At 37.5% G+C, this 22,614-nt stretch overlaps 1 protein-coding gene across 1 annotated transcript; it reads left to right on the plus strand.

Annotated features, from left to right (window-relative positions):
* The first annotated feature begins 2,558 nt into the window (after positions 1-2,558).
* On the plus strand, positions 2,559-22,614 carry LOC116245518 (tubulin-folding cofactor B). Its single transcript, XM_031617020.1, has 2 exons — positions 2,559-2,681; positions 22,027-22,614. Exons 1-2 carry the CDS (start codon positions 2,559-2,561, stop codon positions 22,612-22,614), a joined length of 711 nt encoding a protein of 236 aa, XP_031472880.1.

Consider the following 22,614-nt stretch of genomic DNA (forward strand, 5'->3'; position numbering starts at 1 on the left):
AAATAAGTTTCTCCGCACCTTCGCCTATGGAGCCGCATCTCTAATCTTTTTCCAAAGCCTATTCTACAAAGGACTAAACCCAATTTAAGCATCATGGATTCATTCAGTCATCGTAATTGGAAGCACCCTCTTCTCCTTCGTTCTGATTCAACATGCTGGACGTTTTGGACGCATAAATACTCTTATTTTGGTATCTCTTCTGAGATTAATTGCATGCTTTTGCTATATAAGTTCTAGCAGCAACATCATCCTCACCCTTTGTGGAATTTTGGGAGTAATTTCAGTTTTCGGAGACGAGATTGGTCCGTTCTTGTCAATCGAACAATCTTTACTTGCTTAACTGGTCGAAAAGTGCTCGGACTCCAAGGAATAAATTCCAAAAAACACTGAGGCTGTTTTCGGATATTTCAATATGGTAGGCTACTTATCACGAGCTATTGGAGCAGGTTTTACAGGGTTGTTAATGGCCCTCCTTTAAGAGCTTAAAACCACCAAGGAAGACTCGATAAAAGATGCTATGAGAATATACGCTGTTTCTGGAGGAGTTATATGCATCGGCTATTGCCTAATCAACCGAAAGGGAATCCAGCCAGGGTAGGGAAAAGAGAAAGACAGTATAACTATTAGTAAAATAAAGGAAGAAAATACTGGAAATATCATTACTCTTAGTGCACTATTTTCAATAGATGGGTTGGCTGATGCATTTATCGTCCTAAGTTTCATATCATTTTACTTTGAGATGAAGTTCCTCTTTTATTTTCACAAAATGGGAGGGATTCTATTCGCTTGCTACATCTTGAATGGAATTAGTGGAGTACTATCTTCTAAGCTCATGGATAAGATAGGAGCTATGAACACTATGCTGTACGCCCATCTCCCCTCAAGTGTCTTCCTACTTTTCATCGGCTTCACATCAAATTCAACCATTAGTGTTATCCTTCTCTTCACTTACTTCTTGTCCTCTTAGATGAATGCCCCGGCGAGAAAGGAATATATTTCTATGGTCATCTCCAGCGAGGAAAAATCATCAGCTAAAAGGATCACTATCATTGCTCGAACTGCAGGCCTAGCCTTAGGCCTTGGCCTTAACGGATATTTGATGAGCCAGCCTAGGAATTCTAGATAGTTTTCGTATCCCTTCTTTATTGCTGGAGGGCTTAAGATCATCTATGATATTGCTCTCAGATGCCTACTCCTCTCGAACTAAAAGACACAAAAATAATGCCATTTCCTCGCCAGTAGTGACTCAACAGAAGCACCTCTTGCACAGCAGTTGATTGATGAGGAAACGAATGGATGATTGCTATTTTTCCGATAGATGATATTTGCTTCTAGATTTTGAATATTTAGCGGCATTTCTTTTCAGATTGAAAACAATAGAATATTAGAATAAACTCCATTCAAATTGTCTTTTTTTATACATGTTTTTACCCTCAAGCCCATATGATTGTTGCTTGGAATATCGTTATATTTTATGACTAAACTATAGGAGGAGGATAGACAACTTATAGGAATTAATATCCAAAAAGTAACGTAATTAAAAACTGATATTCTGGCATTTATGATTATTATGACATTAATCTACGCTTCCTTTTAAATTTCTCATCGAAATAACGTTCGATTAATTACGAAAAAAAAACATCATAACTGATTTCCCAAAATACGGAGTTTTATGCATTTATTCTTTACCGTTTGCCCTCGCGTTGGCCGAAACTGCCCCACCGACATTTTTTTTTATTAGTGACCGGATGATTAGCATGATTATCCCATCCAGAAAGATAAATGTTTCAAAGTTCCACAAGGAGTTACTGCAACAGCCGAATGGAAGGTGATTATGACGATTTGCTATGATGAGAATATGAAATATCAGAAAAAAAAGTAAAGGTTTTTCACATGAAGTCAGCAACAAGCTGATTTGAGTCATCCTGGGTGGTTCTTGAACATTTCCTAACTCTGTTGCGAATTTTCTTGATCTTCTTGGCTCTCTTCCTCCTTATGGTAAGATTTAAGTCATTTTGACCAATCTCATCGTCGATTTCTAGCCTGAAGGCATCCATGCTCTCGATTATTTCAGTTGGAACTTAAATCGGAGCTAAAAAAGGACTTTAGGGGAAGATGGCTGTTGATTCCTCCTCCTCAAGGCAGCCGAGGTTGATTTCGGATAGAAGATGCGAGCAGAGTTCCATTAGAATTTAAATATACTCTATTGTTGAAGTTATTTAATTATTATAAGTAAATATATATTCTACGGTCATTAAAAGCTTAAAAAAATACAGCTTAGGATCGATGGATGCACACCATGTTTTTGTGATTTGATTTGCATTAAATCTCAATTTTATGAGCAAGAATTTCACTTGCTTTTGCTAGGCCACCCTCAATGATACCAAACGGTCACTGTTGAGGATGTTCACATCGGCCTCAATCCGACTCCTTTTTCCTTTAATAATTCAAATGTGCCTTCTGGCGCGAAATAAAAACATTTTGATACGAAATGTGAGTGGCGTTTGTATATCATTCTTTTGATATAAATTGAAGCGATATTTATAATGATCGAACCAATGGCGGAAGGCCACCTTCTAAAATCCTCAGGCCAGGTCACCTGCCAGGGCCAGCAGATGTTCTACGAGCTTCTACTCAACAACACACAGTACATGATCAAGTTCTACGACTCCTTGGGCAAGGTGAGGGTGATACGACCAATCTTGCTACCCACCGAAAATGTCGAAATACACGGAGTTGGCGAATATCTACTCTGCTATGAAACACCAGCGAATGCGCCTAACGATGGACGCTTTTACCTCGTTAGACTTTCCAACTTGAGAGCACAGACCCAAAGACTAGCCATCAATATGCGATGCAGCCATCAATAAAAGACAAAGATTAAGAGCATATTCTGCAGTATTGAGAGGAAATTAATCATTTTTTCCGATATTGAAGAGAATGTATACGTTTTGACTGTCAAAGAGAATGAATATGATATCGACTTTCTCTGCACTCATGACCAAGAAATCTCATAAATTTCCATGAATGAGAACGATGAAGTGGTCATCATCAACAAAAATGGAGGGGTGAGTATTCTCTAGCTCAAGGAGTTTACGTTTGAAGTCAAGAAAACAAAGAATTTCCCAAGCGTGATTAAATACTATCGTGGAGACGGCTTTATTATCCATTACACCAAAAGACGGGACTGGAGAGACCTCTAGCATGAAGATGAAGGCGAGCTTTAAAGCTATTTCTTATTGATCAATAACGAAGCGGACGAGCCAATTGAGTCTAGACTGGATAAATTCTACTACGAATTCTCCAAGGACAGTTAAATTATCATCAAGTCTGGCAGAAATTACGCCGTTATCTTCAACAAAACGCAAAACATCATTTTCTCGGTCTACAATGGACTCCAGAGAGTCAATTAAATAAATGACAAGCTGATGTCTTAAATTGAAGAAAATAACTTCATCGTTCATTTCAAGACTGACTAAGCCTCTAATGTCCTACTTGAAATTCGAGTTTTTGCCAAAGTTTCCGAAAAGTTCACCCTTTATCAGTACGACATCACAAGGAAAGATGGAAACCTTCATAGGAGCTATCTCAAAAAAAATTTGCACAACATTTATCAGTTCAATGGTCTCATCCTGCCTCACTATTAGAAGTAAGTCCACAAAGCACTGAACGGCTTCATCAACTCCCTGAAAGAGTTTGATAACGTACCTTTTTTTATTATATAGTCAAAAGATTCAAAGCTATCAGAAGAAAACATGAATCGAGATCAACATATGCATGATGATATCAATCCGTATGAGCTCGGAGTCTCCTTGCTGAAGATTTCACTTCAACATTTTCCTACAAGCTTGGACAGACTAGTCAGAAAGATAAAGAGCAATGTGCAGTTCAACAAGACTATTTGCTACGTATAAGAAATTTATAGGTTCTTCGAATACTGCAACATCATCTTGGAGGAATTCATAGATAGCTTGCTTGATATTGCAGTTACATTTGAAAGAGAAGCACATTCGAATAACCTCCTAAAAAGTAAGGAGAAAGATGAGCTTCAAAGGATCAAAGATATCTTGGAAAACATGATCTCTTTCCTGTTTGGCCTCATCAATAGTCTCAAACTTGAAGTAGGTGAAGATATGAGAAGCAACGAAACCAATTAGCTAAACGAAAAGCAGCAGAAGAGGTTTGAGTATTATGAATATGTCTATAACGTTGCTCGTTCATTCTTCGCAATCGTCAAAATGCTGGAAGATGAATAAATTTTGGCTAAGTTTGAAGAAAGATTTGATGCCATCGAAGAAAACAGGGAAAAATTTCAATAGCGTTGGTTCAACAACAACCCGCTTATCAAGCTAAACTATAAACCCCTCTTTCTTCATGAGCATTTTTCAATGATAAGCCTCTTATAGAATGAAGAAAGGCTCACCTTTAGCCATCTCATCAAATTTATGCTGGCGAACCGATAAAGATTCCTGGAGAATGCATACTTTTACCAATCAATCACTAAAAATACGTCAACCCCTTACCTTGAGTCAGACGTATGCGATCTTATCGAAAATATCTGCTTCCATTTGCCTCTCATGAAAGAAAGCAACCTCTGCTAAGAGTAGCATCTAGTTGAAAGAATAAACCTTTTGTATAAGATGACGGGAACTGTTCTTCGGCTGAGGAATTATCCCTTCATCAAATACGTGATTCAGCTCAACATTTGCTACAATTAGTTTTCCCTCGCCATCATGCTGATCTTCTCACAGTGCTTCAAGATCCCAAGAGAGTATGAAGCCATCTAAAAAGACGAGCACCTATTTGTGATGAAAAGTTTGATTTTGGCCAACCGTATCGACCTGGCCCAACTCTACAGCCTGTAGCATGATGACGCTGATATCTATGAAGAATTCATGACTCTGGCAAGGATCAACGGCAACATTCCTGAAGTGCTTGAGCTTTACGACAAGAAATTCCTCCTAACAGGCGACCCAGAGAGATTGAGAGAACTTTTGGAGATCGATGAACGCAAATGGGCCATTTTGTTTGGTGAAGCATAACCCGTCCCAAGCAATCCAACCACAGAAAAATCATGATTTATCTTCAATGATTCGCCAACATGTCTTAAATTAATATGATCGCTATCACGGTTCGATGCGTACGGGCAATGATTATTCATCCTTAAGCTCGCTGACTATACTTTGGATGAGAGTTTCTCTCGGTACTCCGCTTTTATAGGATTCAGCTCTTGGAAAGTTTAAGAACACAGTTCCTTATTGCAGTTGCAATAACTATATAACTTGATGTCTACTGCTTTTCGAATGGCCTTTTCTTCATGACCTGAACGTCGGATATACTACCAATATCCAAACCACTCGTTTCGGGATATAACTCCATCTTGGTTGAAATCCATTGCGCTCATGATTAGCTTTACAGATGAATCAGGATATTCCTTGAAATAATTTGTAAGATTTTTATTCGTTAGTTTTTGCTATCCATCAGTGTCGATCCTTTCGAAAACTCTAGATGCTAACTTCAAGTTTTCGTTTCTCGCATCCTTAGTATTGATTCATTTGTACGCCCTTTCCGAAACAGCCGCCCATGGTTGTTATATGGCTTTTTGATTTTATAATAAATCATGAATTAAATAAGGATCACAGGATGAAGCTGACATTATTGCAGTATTATCGAACCATTTCGATGGACTTGGCAGTGCCAACGATTCTTTCGAGGATGAGAGCATCATATTTTGTGTATATACTCACGATTGAGTTGTTCTGGCTTTCACCTAAATATAAACAGAGATACTTTTTTGGATGTTGCTCATTAAATCATCAAAGATAAAGCTATTTTTTGGCAAGCTATAGAAGTAAATATGGTGAAACTTTTTCACTTGGCATATCTCGAAATAGTAAGCTCTTTAGGTGATGAGGAGGATCCTGAACTGGTCGTTATTGAATTTCGCAAGACGGCTTTGGACTTTGTTGGTTGAAGTGTGCTAGCATATATATTGAGCCTATATATTATTGAAGAATTACTGATGCATTCACTTTTTCCAGGAAGGATTTCAGCTTGACATACTCAAAATAAGAGTTAGTAAACAAAATAATCTTGGTCATTGACTCCTTGTTATGTATATCATCCCAGAATTTGCGTTTAAAGTACTCGAAACGAGTCTAAAGATCATCTTTTGGATGCTTTAGCTAGATCTTATAGAAATTTTGCTCGATCTTTGTCTGAAGTGCAGGCTTATTATAGTAAGGTTTGCTTGTGATGCTGCCTTGAATATTATGGAAATGTGACATCTTAAGAGCATTTAGCTAGGGGAAGTTGAATTAGGAAAATATTATGTTTTGCCTATACAGCCTTCCTTTTAGTTCCAGGAAGGTATCTCTTATGGAATCAATAGAATTTTTCAAGCTCTCATATTTAGGCATGAAGTTCATATTTTTTAATATCTCGGTAACGTGTGCCCAGTTTTGCATAAGAAGGACGCTTGCTCGATCAATATAAAGGATTTACACTGAAGAAATGAAGGAATTTTATCTTTTTGCGTCTCCTTATGAACCTATGATACTTTTCAAGCCCACTGGGGAAGCGATGATGATTTAACTGTGATCAAAGTTACTGAAGTAAGTTAGATGTTTCTTTTTTTTGGCGATCTTGATGCCCACTCTAAAGAAATCATTCTAATCTTCCACTTCGCTCATTTTTTCCTTGTTTACTATTTCATATTCTGCAAAGTGTTCTTAAATGATGTCGAAGATAGCCTTTGCATCACCGAAGAAAGGAGTTAGGATCAATACTTTGCAGTTAGTAAATCCTCTTCCTTTTTATTCGCTAAGGCATCTTTAAATGTGCTTGACTGAATGATTAATCACAACCTTCCTAAAGGCCTCTATTTTCTATTCCTGATTATTCTCGATGTAAACGTGGTCGAAATATCTGTCTATGAATATCTAAGCATTGTCCAAGGAGTTGTCATCAAGCTGGAGCTAATTTGGAGACAAGGTATGAGTGTGAGCATTAAAATTTTTTGAAGCATAGTAAACTTACTATTTTATTTTGACCTAACTTTATCTCTTGCATTCAGGAATGAGATTGAATATTTATCCATCTAAAGTGGATTATTATTGATTCTTCTAATCTTACTCTTCAGCATTTTTGGAAGTTCCAAACATATTCTTTATCTATTCTCTGGTTTGCTCTTCAATTTTTTGTTTAATCGTTGTTCTTTTTTATCTCGAAAGAGTATCAGGATTGGCAATAAGCTTAAAGTGGTAATCATAGAAATCTGATATTTTTGGGTCATTGTTGAAAGCAATTTCTGGAATTTTGGATGTTGGCTTGATCTATTTTACGGTCTAGTGGTAATGCTTATTAAAGATTCTGTCCTTAAATTGATTGATGTGATTCTGCTTTTCCAAATTGACAAGATTGGCAGTCATTGACTCGATTTGCTTATCAACCTTGTTTTCAACTTCCAGCATATCCTTCTTTCTCTTTAACTATAAAGCCTTTTCCTATTAGGATTTGGCCTTTTAGAGAAGCTTGGTCTTGTTTCGCTTCTCGTATTTGAAGTTGTTGGAGAGGATCGGATCCTCGGAAACAATCTTAATCTTTTTACCCATTTATAACTAATTATAATTAGAATAGCATATATTGGTTTTTATTTGATCATTCAATACAAATTTAATGCCTTTACCAACCAGTCAGAAGGCGGGACAAATTTTTGGTAAGGATATTTGCTGAAATGTTCACAATTTCCCCATAACTTGCCACATGGGTAGCACATCTACCAAGAACAACGGCATTTCACCCAAAAGCATCCTTCTTACTTGGCTATAGGGACTCCGCATTTATCATTAAGACACCTTCTGATTTGATTCACAGCGATAAACTCTTAGAAGTTATCTGTCTTGGCTGATTTTTTCAATTGAAGCATGGGATTTGCTTCAACTATTGAGCATGGTCCTTCGTGCATAATCTCAAAACATGAAATGCAAAAGCTGCAGCCGCACTGGTAGCATTGCAGGCATTTATCTTTTGAAGCAACTCCACGATTGTATATGTGAATATTATTGCAAGATTTGGTATCTTCAACAGTGATTTTGCTTGATTTGATATCTTTAACCAGCTTGTTTGTCAATTTTGCCATTTCTTCTCGACTCATTTCATTACTTTTTTCAACTAATGACTTTCTATTTAGTTTAATCAATCCAGTACAGCAAAATATCGTAGCCAGTGGATTTTTTGATTACCTGTAGCATTTGCGAACAGTCTTTAGTACATATCCTTCCTCGCCTGGAAAGACTTTCAAGATAATGTTGTCCTCAATTTATTAATTGCAGCCTTCGTGGATGCACTGAAGTTTTTCTGGCTTCAGTTCACGATAAAGCTTTAGTATCCGAATATACTCCTTGAGGCATTCTGAGCAAAAGACATGGTTGCATTTCAATATGATTTTGCTTTCATTCGATGGAGTTTTCAGGCACACCTCACAGACATGGTTTTCTACGCTTTCCATATGCTTATCAGTAAATATTATTCAAATGGTGTTCATAATGATGCACAAATCATACCAAATCATCGTTTTCCTTGTCTTCGTTCATTTCTTTATCGATTTCGTTGCTGATCTCGTTTTCAGAAAGTTGCTGGGCCTAGCATGGAGCAACAGGCTGTCCGTTGGTCTGGCCGTAGTTCCCATAGTATTCCTTCATGAGATTTTATTCGTTTTCCTTTTAGTGCTCCACAACAATGCAAGTGTTCTCCTTGTTCTCTTCTCCTGAGACGTAGCTTTGAGGGTTTGACATTTGAATTCAAATTATAGAAATAATATAGATTGTATGATAAATGACATTTAGAAATCATCAACATCAAAGCTACGAATCTTCTTCTTCCTTTGGTCTTCTTTTTTTTCTCTTCTTTTTAGATTCTTTATCTCCAAGAGAAGCCTACTGTTTTTTCTTTTCTTCTTATTGTCTGATTTGCTCTAAGATCTATGCTTCTTCTGCAGACATTTCATAATTAGAAGTCTCAAGTTGCTTCAATCTTTCATGTTACTTGGCGCAGTCCTTGTTTTCGAAGGTGAATTTGTCGTAAGCTCTCCAGATTCCTTTGTTGCTTTTGACCTTAAGGATAAATGATTATATGGACTTTTCTTCAATTCTTCCGATTAGTCTTGAGTATTTTTCAAACTTGGTATTGAGGAAGATTAAAGCTGGAAGGTCTTCTGCATAAATTTCAAGCTTTCCTAGGACTTACGAGTGGCATTTTCCATCAAGGTATGCAACATTGTGATATGTCTTGGATGCACTCTTCTTCAAAGTATTGATAAACTCAGCATTTGACTGTTTTTTCTCTTAGCTTCCATCAAGAAGCAAGAGATAGCAGCCTTCTCCAACGCATTCCTTTTCATAGTGCTTAATCGATCGTATTTCCTTCACTTATTTAACATCAATCTCAGCTTCTTACTTTTTAGGTTTAGATACGAAGACATTTAGATATTTTTCAAGATCGTCATAGTTGTACTTGCCAGTATAGTGAGCAACTTGTAAATTCATGCCCTGTCTTCCATTTTCTTCATCCTATGTCTTTGTTGTATTCTCAGAGTCAACAATCATCACCAAAAGGGAAGGCAATTTTTTCAGTTGAAACTTTTTCATAACTTCAGCATCAGGATCTTTCATTCTGAAGAAATCAAGTCCCTCCTTGAACCTCTAGTCGTTTGATAGGACTCTATACGATAGAGAAATTTCATCTTTGTGGAAAAGAACAGCTACAAACCGTCCCTCATTAAGAGCAATTGAAGTTAGTTGCTGCATTTAGATGTCGCTTGATAGTGGAACAGTAAAGTCTTATATCAAACTTGACACCTCATCATAGATATCTCTGAAGTTGTTGTTGCTGTAGAAGATAGTCTTCTTGAGCTACTTTTTAGTGAGTGACTTGGGATAGTAAATGATTGCAGGTCGATGCTTAACTCCTAGTTCGTTTGCAATCTATGAGCCATCAAAATAATCGAACATTCTCTTGAAGCTTTCTTGACATTTTTTCCATTCGGAATGAGGAGTGCTATCAGCTGCTGGAACATGTACCAAGATATGTCTTGGATTATTCAAAACCTTTTCGTCAAAGTTTTCAGAAGATAGCTCTGATGTTAACTATTGGAACTCTTGTATGGTAATGTTTGTGGCTTCTCCTTCATATGGCTTGAGGATCTAAACTTGCTCAAGAATATTCGACGTCAACTCAATCCTTTCCTTGCCATCCAGTAGCAAAGTTGGGAAAGTATTCACTCCTAATTCTTCGCAAAGAGAGCTATTCTTGAAGACATGGGCGAAAGCAATAGTGTTTCTAAAGTGAGCAGTCAACGATTTGAAAAAAGGAGAGATTTTATCCTTATCGGTAAAGTAAAGAACTTTAGGCGTGGTTGGGTGTGACTCCTTGAACTTTTTCCAATCAGAGGATTTTTTGAGGTTGACACTGTAAAGCTTCATCAAAGGACTATATAAGAAAAGATATACATCGCAAACTCATATAAAGCCTTCTCTTGAAGCTGGCCTTGATATTGATGATTTTTAGGCTCGATGGCTTCACCAGATTCAGGATTAATTGGATTTAAAGCAGGCTCAGTATACATCAGAGCTGGAAGCTTAGACCTAATTTTGGCTTAGCAATAAGGAAAGTTCTTGGGAACATCCTCATCTTCAGTGTTGCAGTCAATTGGCAAAACCTTGAAGTATCCTTCCTTTCGTTTGGCTATTTAAGTGATTGCTCTCTCAAGAATCGGTCCTTCTATATATGGGTGATGGCATACGTTGGGAGGCCGAGTCATAGATAAACATCAAGTTAACGAAAGGTGAGGAGATTGCTTCGACTAGCTTTTCCTGTAGCTCTGCGTAGGTGACTCCTTCGCTTAGAGAAAGGTAAACCAGGAAGAAGACCAATATCAATTTCATAGTTTATATTATTACGTGTGAAGGATTCGATATAATTATAAATACTCACTATTTAAAGTTACCCATGCAGATATACGAAATATAGGGAGAAAATAACACATAACATAGCCATTTTAATTGGATCATCTAGCCGTCTGGTCCAAAAAAATCTAAAGGCCTTGCGCTAGGAAACGTTACATTTGCTCAAGATGTTGATACTCTCAAATAGAATGGCATAAAAGCAGTTATTACAGTCATGGGAGAGGCAGAATTAAAATTGCCTGCAGATATCAAACATTTCAGAATCCTAATCTCTGATGACCCAGGCGAAAATATCAAATGTTTTTTCGATTCATCGATAAAATTCATCCAAGAGGAAATAAAAAATCACAATGTATTGGTTCACTGCAAAGCGGGCGTATCAAGAAGCGCAACCATAGTCGCTGCTTATCTAATAAATACACGAAAAATTAGCGCCAATGAGGCCATAGAATTGTTGAAAGAAAAAAGGAAAATCGTCTTTCCGAATAAGGGATTCGTCAAGCAATTAAAACAATATGATCGATAATTGAAACAAAAACGAGAATAAGGTGGAGGATGCTGCATCTGTTGATTTGGAGGCAACTGCAATAGTCTAATTTCTTCTGACCGAAATGATTGATATGTCAGTTATTAATAATAGAATGTTTGAGTATCATATCAAAATTCAATAGTTCAATCTTTCTGAGTTATTTTCTAAATTGATCTTCTCAAAGACTTATTCATTTTTCTCAACTTTATTCTCGATGGAATCAGTATTCTTTTTGGCCAATTACTGAACCTGTCTGAAGAAAAATGGCAAAGTTTCATTATTTCTCTCGATTCCCAAAGGACTTGCATCACGATTTTTCTCTTCATCTTTCTTTTTATGCTTATGTTTCTTGTCAATAACTGCGTCCTTCGATATCTGCATAAACTTTAGACTATCAAGTATGCTTTTTCTCTCAGCTGGGGCACTTCCCTTGCTGTTCTGCTTCTTCTTGCCCATCAACTTTATAATAATAATATTACTCTCCCATACCATTATAACTAACTTATATTTAAACAAATGTCGACGATCAATGTATATGTGAGAATGAGACCGCATTTGTCTCATGAACGAGATGAACGCGGGTAAAGGAAACGCATCATTATGGATGAAACCACCTCACAGGTTAAGTATGATTTAATTAAAATAGAGTCGAACTCACCGAACAAAGAGAAAAAGTATTCAAATTTAATAGAATATTCGGTCCCGAGACTACGCAAAATGAGCTTTATGATGGTGTGTAAGTTGTAAGCCTGGTTGATAGAGTTGTTTAAGGGTATCATTCGACAGTTTTCGCTTATGGTCAAACAGGCTCAGGAAAAACCCATACCATCTAAGGAGGAGATACGATATAAATAGAAGGAATTATCCCTAAGGCTATCAGATAGTTGTTTGCCAAAATTGGCGAGAGATCTTCTTCCGACAAAGGATTTAAAGTCTTTATTTCGTTTATTCAAATTTACAACGAATCTATTTTCGACCTTATTGATACCAACGATGGAAGACCCTTAAAAATGAGATGGAACAAGCTACAACAATTTACTGTTGAAAATATATTTGAGGGCCAATGCCGCTCAGCTGAGTAGGCACTTAAATGGTGGAAAAAAGGGCAAAAAAATAAGATAATGGGCTCTCATAAGATGAATAACTCATCGAGTCGCTCTCATTGCCTTCTGACACTTAGAGTTCAAAGTTTTTTGCTGTAGGATCCTTCGTAGCAGATATAAAGCAAACTGGAAATCGTCGATCTTGCTGGAAGTTAGAGACAAAAGGTCACAAAATCCACAGGAATAGTCTTTCGTTAGGGTATTGAAATCAACAAGAGCTTGTTTACACTTAGACAAGTGATTGCCTCCCTCTACGAAACTACAACAACAGGAAAAGCAAACATCATCCCTCCATACAGAGATAGCAAGTTGACATCTCTTCTCAAGCAATCTATTGGAGGAAACTCATATTGTGTTATGATAGCGTGCCTAAATCCAACTATGGCCCATTTTTAGGAATCTGTTCAGACACTTACTTATGCAAGCATGGCTTCCTATATTAGTAACCTTCCAACAAAAAATTTTGATCCTAAAGTCCAGGAAAATCATCAGTTGAGGGAGCAAAATTATCAACTTAAATAGCAAATGAAAAAGCTATAAGATCATATTCAGTATTTAACAAAATTACTTGAAGCTAATTAGTGTATTTCTTGCAAAAATAGGAATACTGTTAAGAAGACATAAACAGACTTTGGCAGCTGCAAAGATATCTCATAGATCGATGATAATGATGAACCTAAAGGACTTGTCGAAAGATCTAAAAACAAGACAAAAGAATACATTCGCTAAAAATCATTGAACTATATCAATCTTAGCGAGATGCCTCAGCTTCCTGAGAAGACTTACTAGCATCTCCTTAATAAAAGCACAGGAGGAGGGAGGACACTCAAATCAACAAAATAAATTTTCGAGTCCATCGCAATGATTCGAGACCTTATCTCAGCTAATTCTACTCTGAGATAAAAGATCGAAGGACTGAAAGCACACATTGAGAAGCAATAGAAAGAAACATTTGCTTTGATGAAGGAAAACCAAGTTCTGAGGGACAGATGGGATATGATAAGTGTGAATATCAAGCCAGAGAGTGAAATTGTTGGTGAAGAAGCACCAATAGCCATGCTTGAGAGAATGATGAAAGAGCAAAGAGGAGAAGGCCTAAGAGTCCACTCATATAATTCTCAATCTTCCAAGATGGACACATAGGGGCAAATGAGTAAGATGAGTTACAATTAATTTCTGAAAGGAAAAAAAGGAAGGGAAGTAAGAGTTTAAAGATAAAAGAGATAAACGATGCGCCGTAAAAACAGAATATACTCTTAATCTAAAAGGTTAGATTCATTTTTGATGTGATATTTATGCATCTTGTTTGGATAATAAAGAATCTCCTATAAGTTCATTAAAAGTTAAATTAAAAGTTCATATTATTTAGTTGATTTGGAAAAGCATTATATATTATTGAAAGATTTCGATTAGAGTTTCTTTGAGTTTATTACTCTTGTCGCTTTTTCTCGGGCGATGCGGTTAAAGTATCCCATTTTACTATTTATGAACAACATTTCAAAATACAATCTACCTGACCAAGCCCTTCCAATCCCCACATGAAACCCAGAATTAATGAATAATCGATAATGAATGATAAAGAACAGCTTAACTCGTTCAATAGACTTGAGGTCCTTCACCGACTACATAGCAAAATGCTTACCTCCTCCTTGGATCTTCAGAAGTTCCTTTTGCATCTCCATGAAGTATGCGAACGCGAAGGGCAGGATGATCACGATGAGTCCTAAATGAGCAGATCGTTACCGGTTGAAGAGACCCAAAGGCATTTGCGAGAGAAGAGGTAGACGCGGTTGAGAGCCTCACGAACCTTGCGGAAGATGAAGGCGAAGAAGGACTCCTTCTGCTTGATGGAAGAGGATTTGGTGGCGACGGTGGAGTTGTTCAAGGTCTTCTTAGTTGAGGCCAGCATCGATATTATTTTGTAATTATATAGTCCACAATTATTTTACTTAAAATTTGAGCTTAGACATATGATATATAAATAAACATATGCCCGAAGTGAGAATAATAAGGATAAAGTATTGAGACTTTCTCGGATCCTCTCGAAAAATAATCAATTTTTCAATAAAAGATGATAAGTATATCATTTTGTTTCTGTCATTGGAAAAATTTGCTCAATTTCTTTGGAGAAGAGTACGTCTTGATGCTCATGGGGATCTCCTCGGATTCAATATAGTTGTAATGCTAGTTATCAACTTTTTTAAGAACTTCACTGATGTTATTGCTGCAAAAGAAGTTTTTATACTCCCTTGCCTTTTCGAAAAAATGATGGAAAGATTTTCTTGCTGTTTTATCAAATGTTTCTGTTTCCTCATAAACGTAGTTGTCTATAGTCTTCACGATTGTATTACCACTCTTTTTCGCTTTTCTACTCGTTGAGCTTTGATTTAACTTGTTTTGGGTCTAAAGATTCAAAGGTATATTATCACAAGTCTCTGATATGGTGCTGGATTTATTTTTTTGCTATAATGAGTTCTCTTCCTCATCTAACTTACAGTGCAATTATTCCATAGAACTTTCAATGATCTTATCGGTGATCTTTTATAGAATGTCTGCCATATTCTTGAAGTAATGCTTTGAGAATTTATGCCTCCGATGACGCATGTAATGAATCCTGGTGTTCTTGAGTTTCCTTAGGACATGCAATTCCTTACGGATTACGATGGCTTTGGAAGGATTGTAATGCTCACGTATGTTAAGTATCGATGGAACTTCAAACTATTCGCTAAATTATGCTTGCCCGATTCTATCTTTTATCTCATGATAGTACTCAAAATCAATATTGCAGTGGTGGACACACCTCAGGAAATCTTGCTTCTCTATAAAGTAGCAAGAAGTGAATTAAGATGCCTGAGCATTTAGAGCACATGTTCGTTCAGATATGACGGCGGTATAGCCATAGATATTGTTACTTATGCTGGAATGTTCATTAACTTTGATATTCTTTAGCAGCCTCCTATACTATTTTTTATTTTCACCAAAACGGTCCAGGTATATGTCTATCTTTCCATTTTTAATGATATAAATACGTTCTTGCCCAGCAGGTTGCAAAAGTCTTTCCTTTGGAGCATACAATGCTTTTTGCAGATGGCTGGCAACGCAGGTTTGCATTTATTTGGACCAGCGACAAAGAAAGAAGATGCTTGTCTTGACAATTGCGAGAGATTTATCGCTGATCATAACATTCCTCAGCTATTCATTGAGCTTTGAAAGCAAGCTATTCTACTCCTCAGGGGTCAACTGAGTCACTGTACTTTGGTTGGCCATCAGGTATCCCTTTGTTCGGTTTATTAGCGTCTCCTCCAAGCCATAATATCCTTGCATTTTATTAAGAGTAATCAGATCCTTCTCAAGCTTTTACTCCTTGGTCCGAATCGCTGATAGTGTATGACCGATTTAGCTGATCAAATAACCGAAAATGATGACTCCTATATAATACAAGACATACCAAAAAACTCAACCATCATAACAACGGCCACTTACATTTTATTTTTGGGTGTGATATCTCCATAGCCAATAGTAAGTATGGTTGTGCAGCAAAAATAAATGGAGTATAGATATTTGGTTGTATAATGTTACTCATGAATGCCCAAGGATACGATCCAATTTACTGAGGAGTTGCTCTTAGTTGCCATAAATAATAGAAGAGACTAAGTAAAATTAAAGTTACTAGGAAGTGGGCGATGATCAAAAGGTTGACCATGAGATCGAAAATCTTGAACTGATACTCGTATATAAGCGCCAGCTCAACTACTCTAACAAACTTATAATACTTCCGGCCTTCCAAATAGAGGTGTAAGCAAATGAATACTTCAGCAATCGCTGTGAAGTCATTGGAGTAAGCCTGGCAGAGGCCGAATATGAAGTAAATTAGGCAAATCCCATCTTTTGTGATTATCTTCAATAGATGAGAGTAGTTGACACTCTTCTATCGCTTAATAGACAGATTTCCTTTCAGAGTCATAGCGATAATTCGATTCACCACTCCTAATCCTATAGTAAAATGCAAAAAATCCGAATTTTCCTTCTCGATTCTAAAGATACGATCAACAGTGATTGTCCATACCAATAAAGCATTGGTAATCATGACAAAGATGCAAACTATTTTCACGATTAAATTTTCTGACTGGAGCAAATCATAGATAGTTTTTTATTATTTGTTATGATGCTCTTGCCATTGCTATAAAAACTGATACCTTTCATCGTATTTTATCGCAAAGTTACGTCCGTAGTAGTTTAACAGCTTTTACTTTAGACGCTGAAGCTTTGTTCTCGTCATAAAATTTAGAAATTTCTCATAAAGGTTTGCGTCGATTGCCTGGTTTTCCTTCTAGAGACTTGTTCGACGCTATTTCGGATAGTTGGTCATGGTTTTAGTCTTTCCACGATGCATAAGCTTCATCTTTTCCATCTATATTTAAAATAATATGAACGTAATTTGGAAAACTTATAAACATGTATTTGAGCGATTTTTTAGAAGAATAATATTAAGTACTGGGCTTAATTGTGAAGTAATGAATGCGTTTATCATTCTTATTATTCGTAATTTCATTTTTTACCGAAATTGAGCATGAAAACTTCTTTAATTTTATAAACGATTTAATTATAATATCGTAATGACCTTCTATTGTAGTCGAGTTTCTCTTTCCAAAATCATCAATTTCAATAAAAACATATCGATTCTGTTCAATTTGCCAAAATTAATAACTATGGACCAAAGGAAAAATAACACGAACAATTAGAAAATGATTTAAAGCTGCATAAGAGCATTTATAATGGAAAAATAGAGTATTAATAAGAGAATGGCTACGAAAAATATAGCAATTAGATGATATCATCCGTCTTTTCATTCCTTCACTATCGACTCCAAGGGCGGAGGAATGATGATGGATGCTGTAGATTATTCAGGCTTTTCGATCAATTTGCTTCTAAAAATCAGATCGAAATCATTATCATTGTTTGCTATAAAGAAATTGGAAGGATGTTTTTCTAATTTACTCAAAAAAGATGTCTTTGCGCTTTCGGAAGGAGTCTCCACGCATGTTATTACGTGCTATCGATGCGGTATCTCCATTACAGCGCCTTTAGCACGACAGCTGTTTCTTCCTGAACGAATTCTCTCATGTTTTACAGCAACTACCTTTTATTCTACATTATTCCACTATGTTTTTTCGAGACTGAAATAATCCGGCTTCTTTCTTCCACTCCTGAGTTGAGGATTCAACTTTACAGGGGATATGGCAGATCTCTTTGCGCAGGATCTGTAAACCTTTGCGAAGGGTCGATTGTTTGTATTGGGGTCGATGGAGTTAAGAGACAGATGAGAACCGCGATTGATGCTGCTAAGCTCTGCATAATTTTTAGATGGTTGATCATCGTTTTAGAAGGTTTTGTATTTCGCCATAGTACGATCAGGGACGCACCCCATTGCAAATTATTATAAAAATAAAGAATTCCCCTTGCAATAGTGATTAAAGTGGTCTAATAGATATGCAGAATTCAAACGATCACGACAACACATTTTAGAGGGCGTATGCAATCTCAATTGCTCGACCCCTCAAAAAATCGGTGAAGTTCCTCAGTCCGACCAGGTTCAGGCTTAAGGTTTCGCAAAAGTATTGACGAAGTGTCTGTGATGGGTTCTTTTCGTTCCAAAATCCTCGACTTTCACTTATGTTTTCCCAGTTTCCGACTCCGTAGTACAAAATTCCCCTACAAATCAAACAGTCATGCCGAACAGTCCATGCCTGCAGCGTGGTAATTTCTTTCAAGACTATCTTTGGCGTATGAATCTTCAGCTATATATTCGGGTCATTTTCAAACATTCGGCAAAAGATTTTCATGCGGAAAAGGTCTGTAATTGTCTTGAAGATAGAGCTTGGCTGAATAAAATAATAATTACTTGGAATTTGAAGAAAAAGTAAACTTTAGCTTCTTCCGAAATCTTGGTCTTAATCTTTGAGATGCATGAAGCGTAAAGATGAGCCATGAAGAAGCTTATGTATTGTTCAAGCTTGGCTATTATGGCTGCTTTCGGTTCGCTGAAACATTTAGGCTCGATTTTCATCATTTTGTTGTAATAATCTTCAATGGTTAAGGTATTCGCGCCGAAAATCATGATAACTCTCAAGAAGACCACCCTCTCTAACTCTGAAAGTTGCTTAGTGTTTGTCTTGTCCTGTAAGTATTTTTCATCAAACTGCTCACAAAGCATCCGTATAAGTGAGCTTGGGTAGAGTTTATTTCCATTTGGATTGTAAATAGAGCCTCTCAAGTTTTGGCTGCTTGACAAGGTTAGCGAAGATTGTTTGTATGAAGAATTAGCTGATGAAACAGGCTAATTCTTATCATTCGTACTCGAAGAAACATCTTCTCTTTCTTTGTGAAACTTGATCCTGGCAATCTTGATGTTGGAATAGTAATATTTTCCCAAAGGAGACATCTTTTCATCCATGATCAAGAGTGAATACCCTTGCAGCATCTGCTTGAAATCGAACATATTTCCGACGACTTTGAGGCTCTGGTATGCGACAATTAGCACGTTGAATTTGAAGACAAAGTACTTTGCTGAGGTCTTTACGATTGACTTGCGTATCATCTCCTAGATGTGCTACTGTGGACCTTGCAGAACAAGAGCAGTTAGGTTTGGTGTCTTTTGGATCAGGTTGCTAGCCCACCAAGACACTTTGAGCTCGTCTGTAAAAATCGCTACTGGGGCAGGGTTCTTATCAAGAAAGTAAATTGTGTTGATAAGCTCACACATGGCTTCAGCTTTCACTGCCATGTTTTTAATGTTCAAGTACTGCTTTGATTTTTGGGTATAGATGGAGTGAATATTTTCCACTTCGAAGAAACTATCCTAGCCTAAAAGCCTTGTTATATTTCCAGTCTTGTCCTCTTTCCCTGTAGGTCTTTTGGTAAGTTTTATGTTGTTTTCGAGACCGTATGCACTGATGCAGTTGGCCAGATATTTTTTGATGATGCATTAGGGTAGCTATCTGTGAGAGTAGATATCGTTCATTTTGAGCTGATGGAAGAACTTAGCGAGATGGTGCTTGCATTGCCTAAAAACACTCATATCCACCCAAACGAAGGAGTTGTAGGTGTGGCGCCACTTAATCAGAAATTTGAAAGTGCCCCGCATGCCAATGTTTGCACAAAGGAACTTGTCATCTCTTAGGAGCTACCATATTTTGTCGATTGAGAAGAGTCTGTAGTCTGCAGGGACACACATAGAAAAGATGGCCTCTATCTACGGCTAGGAGCTGACTGAGATATTCAATGCTTCGTCATTTATTAAGCTTGGATTGATATGGCAATCCTAAACCCAGGTGAAATGTATGGGCGAGGGATGATTGACCAAGACGAAAAAATATTCCTTTTGGTTGTAGTTGAGCTTGCTGATGACCTCCTTGATGCCGAACTGGGTAAGACAAGATAAGCAGACGTTTTGCCTTTCACTTAAATTGCTGTATTTGCATTTGGCTCCTGATTCCATAACTTTCAATGGGAGGGGATGGCATCGCTGATGGACCTTCCGGAGACAGATGCTACAAGTATGGGTCTGTGTGTCAGTCAATTCCAAGTAGTTTTTGCAATTCATGCATTTGTTGGAGTCAATACATGATAGACATTCGTAGCTGCTTGCAGTGAGATTCTTTCTTACTTCATAGTGCTGCTGGGCCAGGGATTCAAGACATTTAGGGTGGCAGCCTCGATTGCAAGCTGTACAGCTCATAGAGGGGAACTCCTGATGGATCTTTCCCAAGCATGAAAAACACGTCTCCCTCACGCTGGGGTACATGAACTCGCGCATGATCTCGCTGGCGCTCCGCATGTCGAGGAGGTTGTGGTAGACCTCCTCGCTGATGTTCAGAACTCTGCTGCTAGCCTCGAACTCTTGCATTTACGATGGGCAATTATAATAGCGTAGGCTATTGCATTTTATATCAATTAATATGTATTTCAATATTGAGATCAATAGCCTGATATTGAGATCAATTGGTTGCGGCCCTATATAGCTTGGCGAAATGGGCAAGAGTCATTGTAAAGGCCTTGCTGGCTAATCCTGCATGGAGGAACTCTGCTCCAACGCCCTGGAAGTTGTGGCTAAATGGACCATAGCAAGTATTTCGGTTACCGAGAGAGTCCACTATATGTTTTCCACACTTATCAGCAGTAGTTGTATAGAATGCCTATGCGTTTCTAGTCATCGTCGTGGAAACAATGTAGGGTCGTGCAGTGAGGGTGTCTATTTTTTTCGAACATTAATAGCCAACTGCCTGAGAGAAAAAGTCAATCAACTTTTTGGTGGCGCTATAGTGGGCACTACCTGCGTAACTGGCCATGGCTGCACCTGAACTCAGATTAATGACACCTGACCTGTGTTTTCTCTCCCCCATCTTTCCCAGGAAAAGGTGGCTTAGAATAACCACTGGCAAGCAGTTAATCTTCATTTATCTTCTCACCTCTTAGTAAGATAGGTTAGCGAAGTAGTCTTCATATTATGTTGAGTACCTGGAGCATAATAACCAACATTATTGACGAGAATGCTGACGTCCTTTTTCATTATTTCTTTGAACGATGCTGCATACTCCTATTCGGTTGTCATTTTCTCAAAGTCCATTGGGCTGGTTTCAATCTGAATCTTGGGGTTGATTGTTTGGAGCCTTTCCCGAGCAGCCTGCAATTTTTCCTTGCTCCTGCTCACGAGGATGATATCGAAGCTTTCTTTGGCAAGCTCCTCTGCAATTGCCAAGCCGATTCCCTCTGATCCGCCTGTTATCAAGGCCCATCCTCCTCCATATCTTTTATGAAGATCATGCCTGCGAGTAAGGTAAGGACCGATGAGGGCTTTGATGAAGAGGAACAACCTTATGAGGCCGACCCAAAAGGAAATGAATAAAATGCCTGAGAGTATTGAATTTTATTCAAGAAGATTGTATATTTCAGTGCTCATCTAATATTAATTACGAATTATTTAAAATTCTAAAAAAGAAAAGGGGTGAACCGAATAGGATCGGGAAGTTTTTCATTACTTGAAAAGTGAAAATAAGAATTAATGACACTTGATATTGAAAGAAATATCCCCTCTGTTCTTCTCTGTTGGGCATTTACGCCTGGACGGCCTTCACTATGATTCTACCATTACAAAAAAAATATATTCAAATTGATAATTATTAATCATCATGGGAATGTAACGGAATGTTTTTGTCTAAGCGATTGAAGATATGGTCATTTCAGCTGAAGATAAAGCCCATCACGTTTAAACTGTTTCCATATTAGTCCATCTAGAACTTAAAGTTATATGAATGTTTTATTTGACAAAATTGGTAATAAGCATGCGACAAAATTAATTCTTATACTCTTTTATTTTGAAATTATTTGCCTAAGAATTAATTCTTACATTTAAATCATTTTAAAAATGCAGGCACTTAACCAAAACACAACAATCAAGCTGGCCGTTGAGCACAACATCAGCTCACTAAAAGTAATTGAAGCTCGCTACGACCTCAACCAAACCGTCCTATCTGTGAAGGAAAACATCGAAATGCGCTTCGGCTCAGTAGCCGCCTATACTAAGCTTCAACTCAAAGACCCCAAGGGTGCACTCATCGCAGAAATGAATGATGACATGCGAACACTCGGATCCTATGGAGCAGCCACCGGAATGGTCCTCTATGTAATCGACCTTAACCCCACCTCCATTCATAAAGAGATCGAAAGCTTTGAGGGGGTGGAAAAATATGTCATCAGCGAAGAAGATTACGATAAACTTCCCGAAAACTTCAGAAAATGGAAAAAGGAAATGATTAAGAAATATCCCCAACTACTTGAACAAAAACAAGCAGTCGTTGCAACTAATCAATTCGACCCGGACTATATGTCCGAGCTCGCTAGCACTGTTTCTATTGGATCTCGATGCAAGATTGAAAGCGGAGCAAGAGGTAGTGTTGCTTTTGTGGGAAAAGTCGTCGATTTGGGTCCAGGCTACTATGTGGGAGTTGTTTTGGACTAG

Source organism: Nymphaea colorata, unplaced genomic scaffold, assembly GCF_008831285.2.
Source record: "Nymphaea colorata isolate Beijing-Zhang1983 unplaced genomic scaffold, ASM883128v2 scaffold0714, whole genome shotgun sequence".
In the NCBI taxonomy this organism is placed as follows: Eukaryota; Viridiplantae; Streptophyta; class Magnoliopsida; order Nymphaeales; family Nymphaeaceae; genus Nymphaea; species Nymphaea colorata.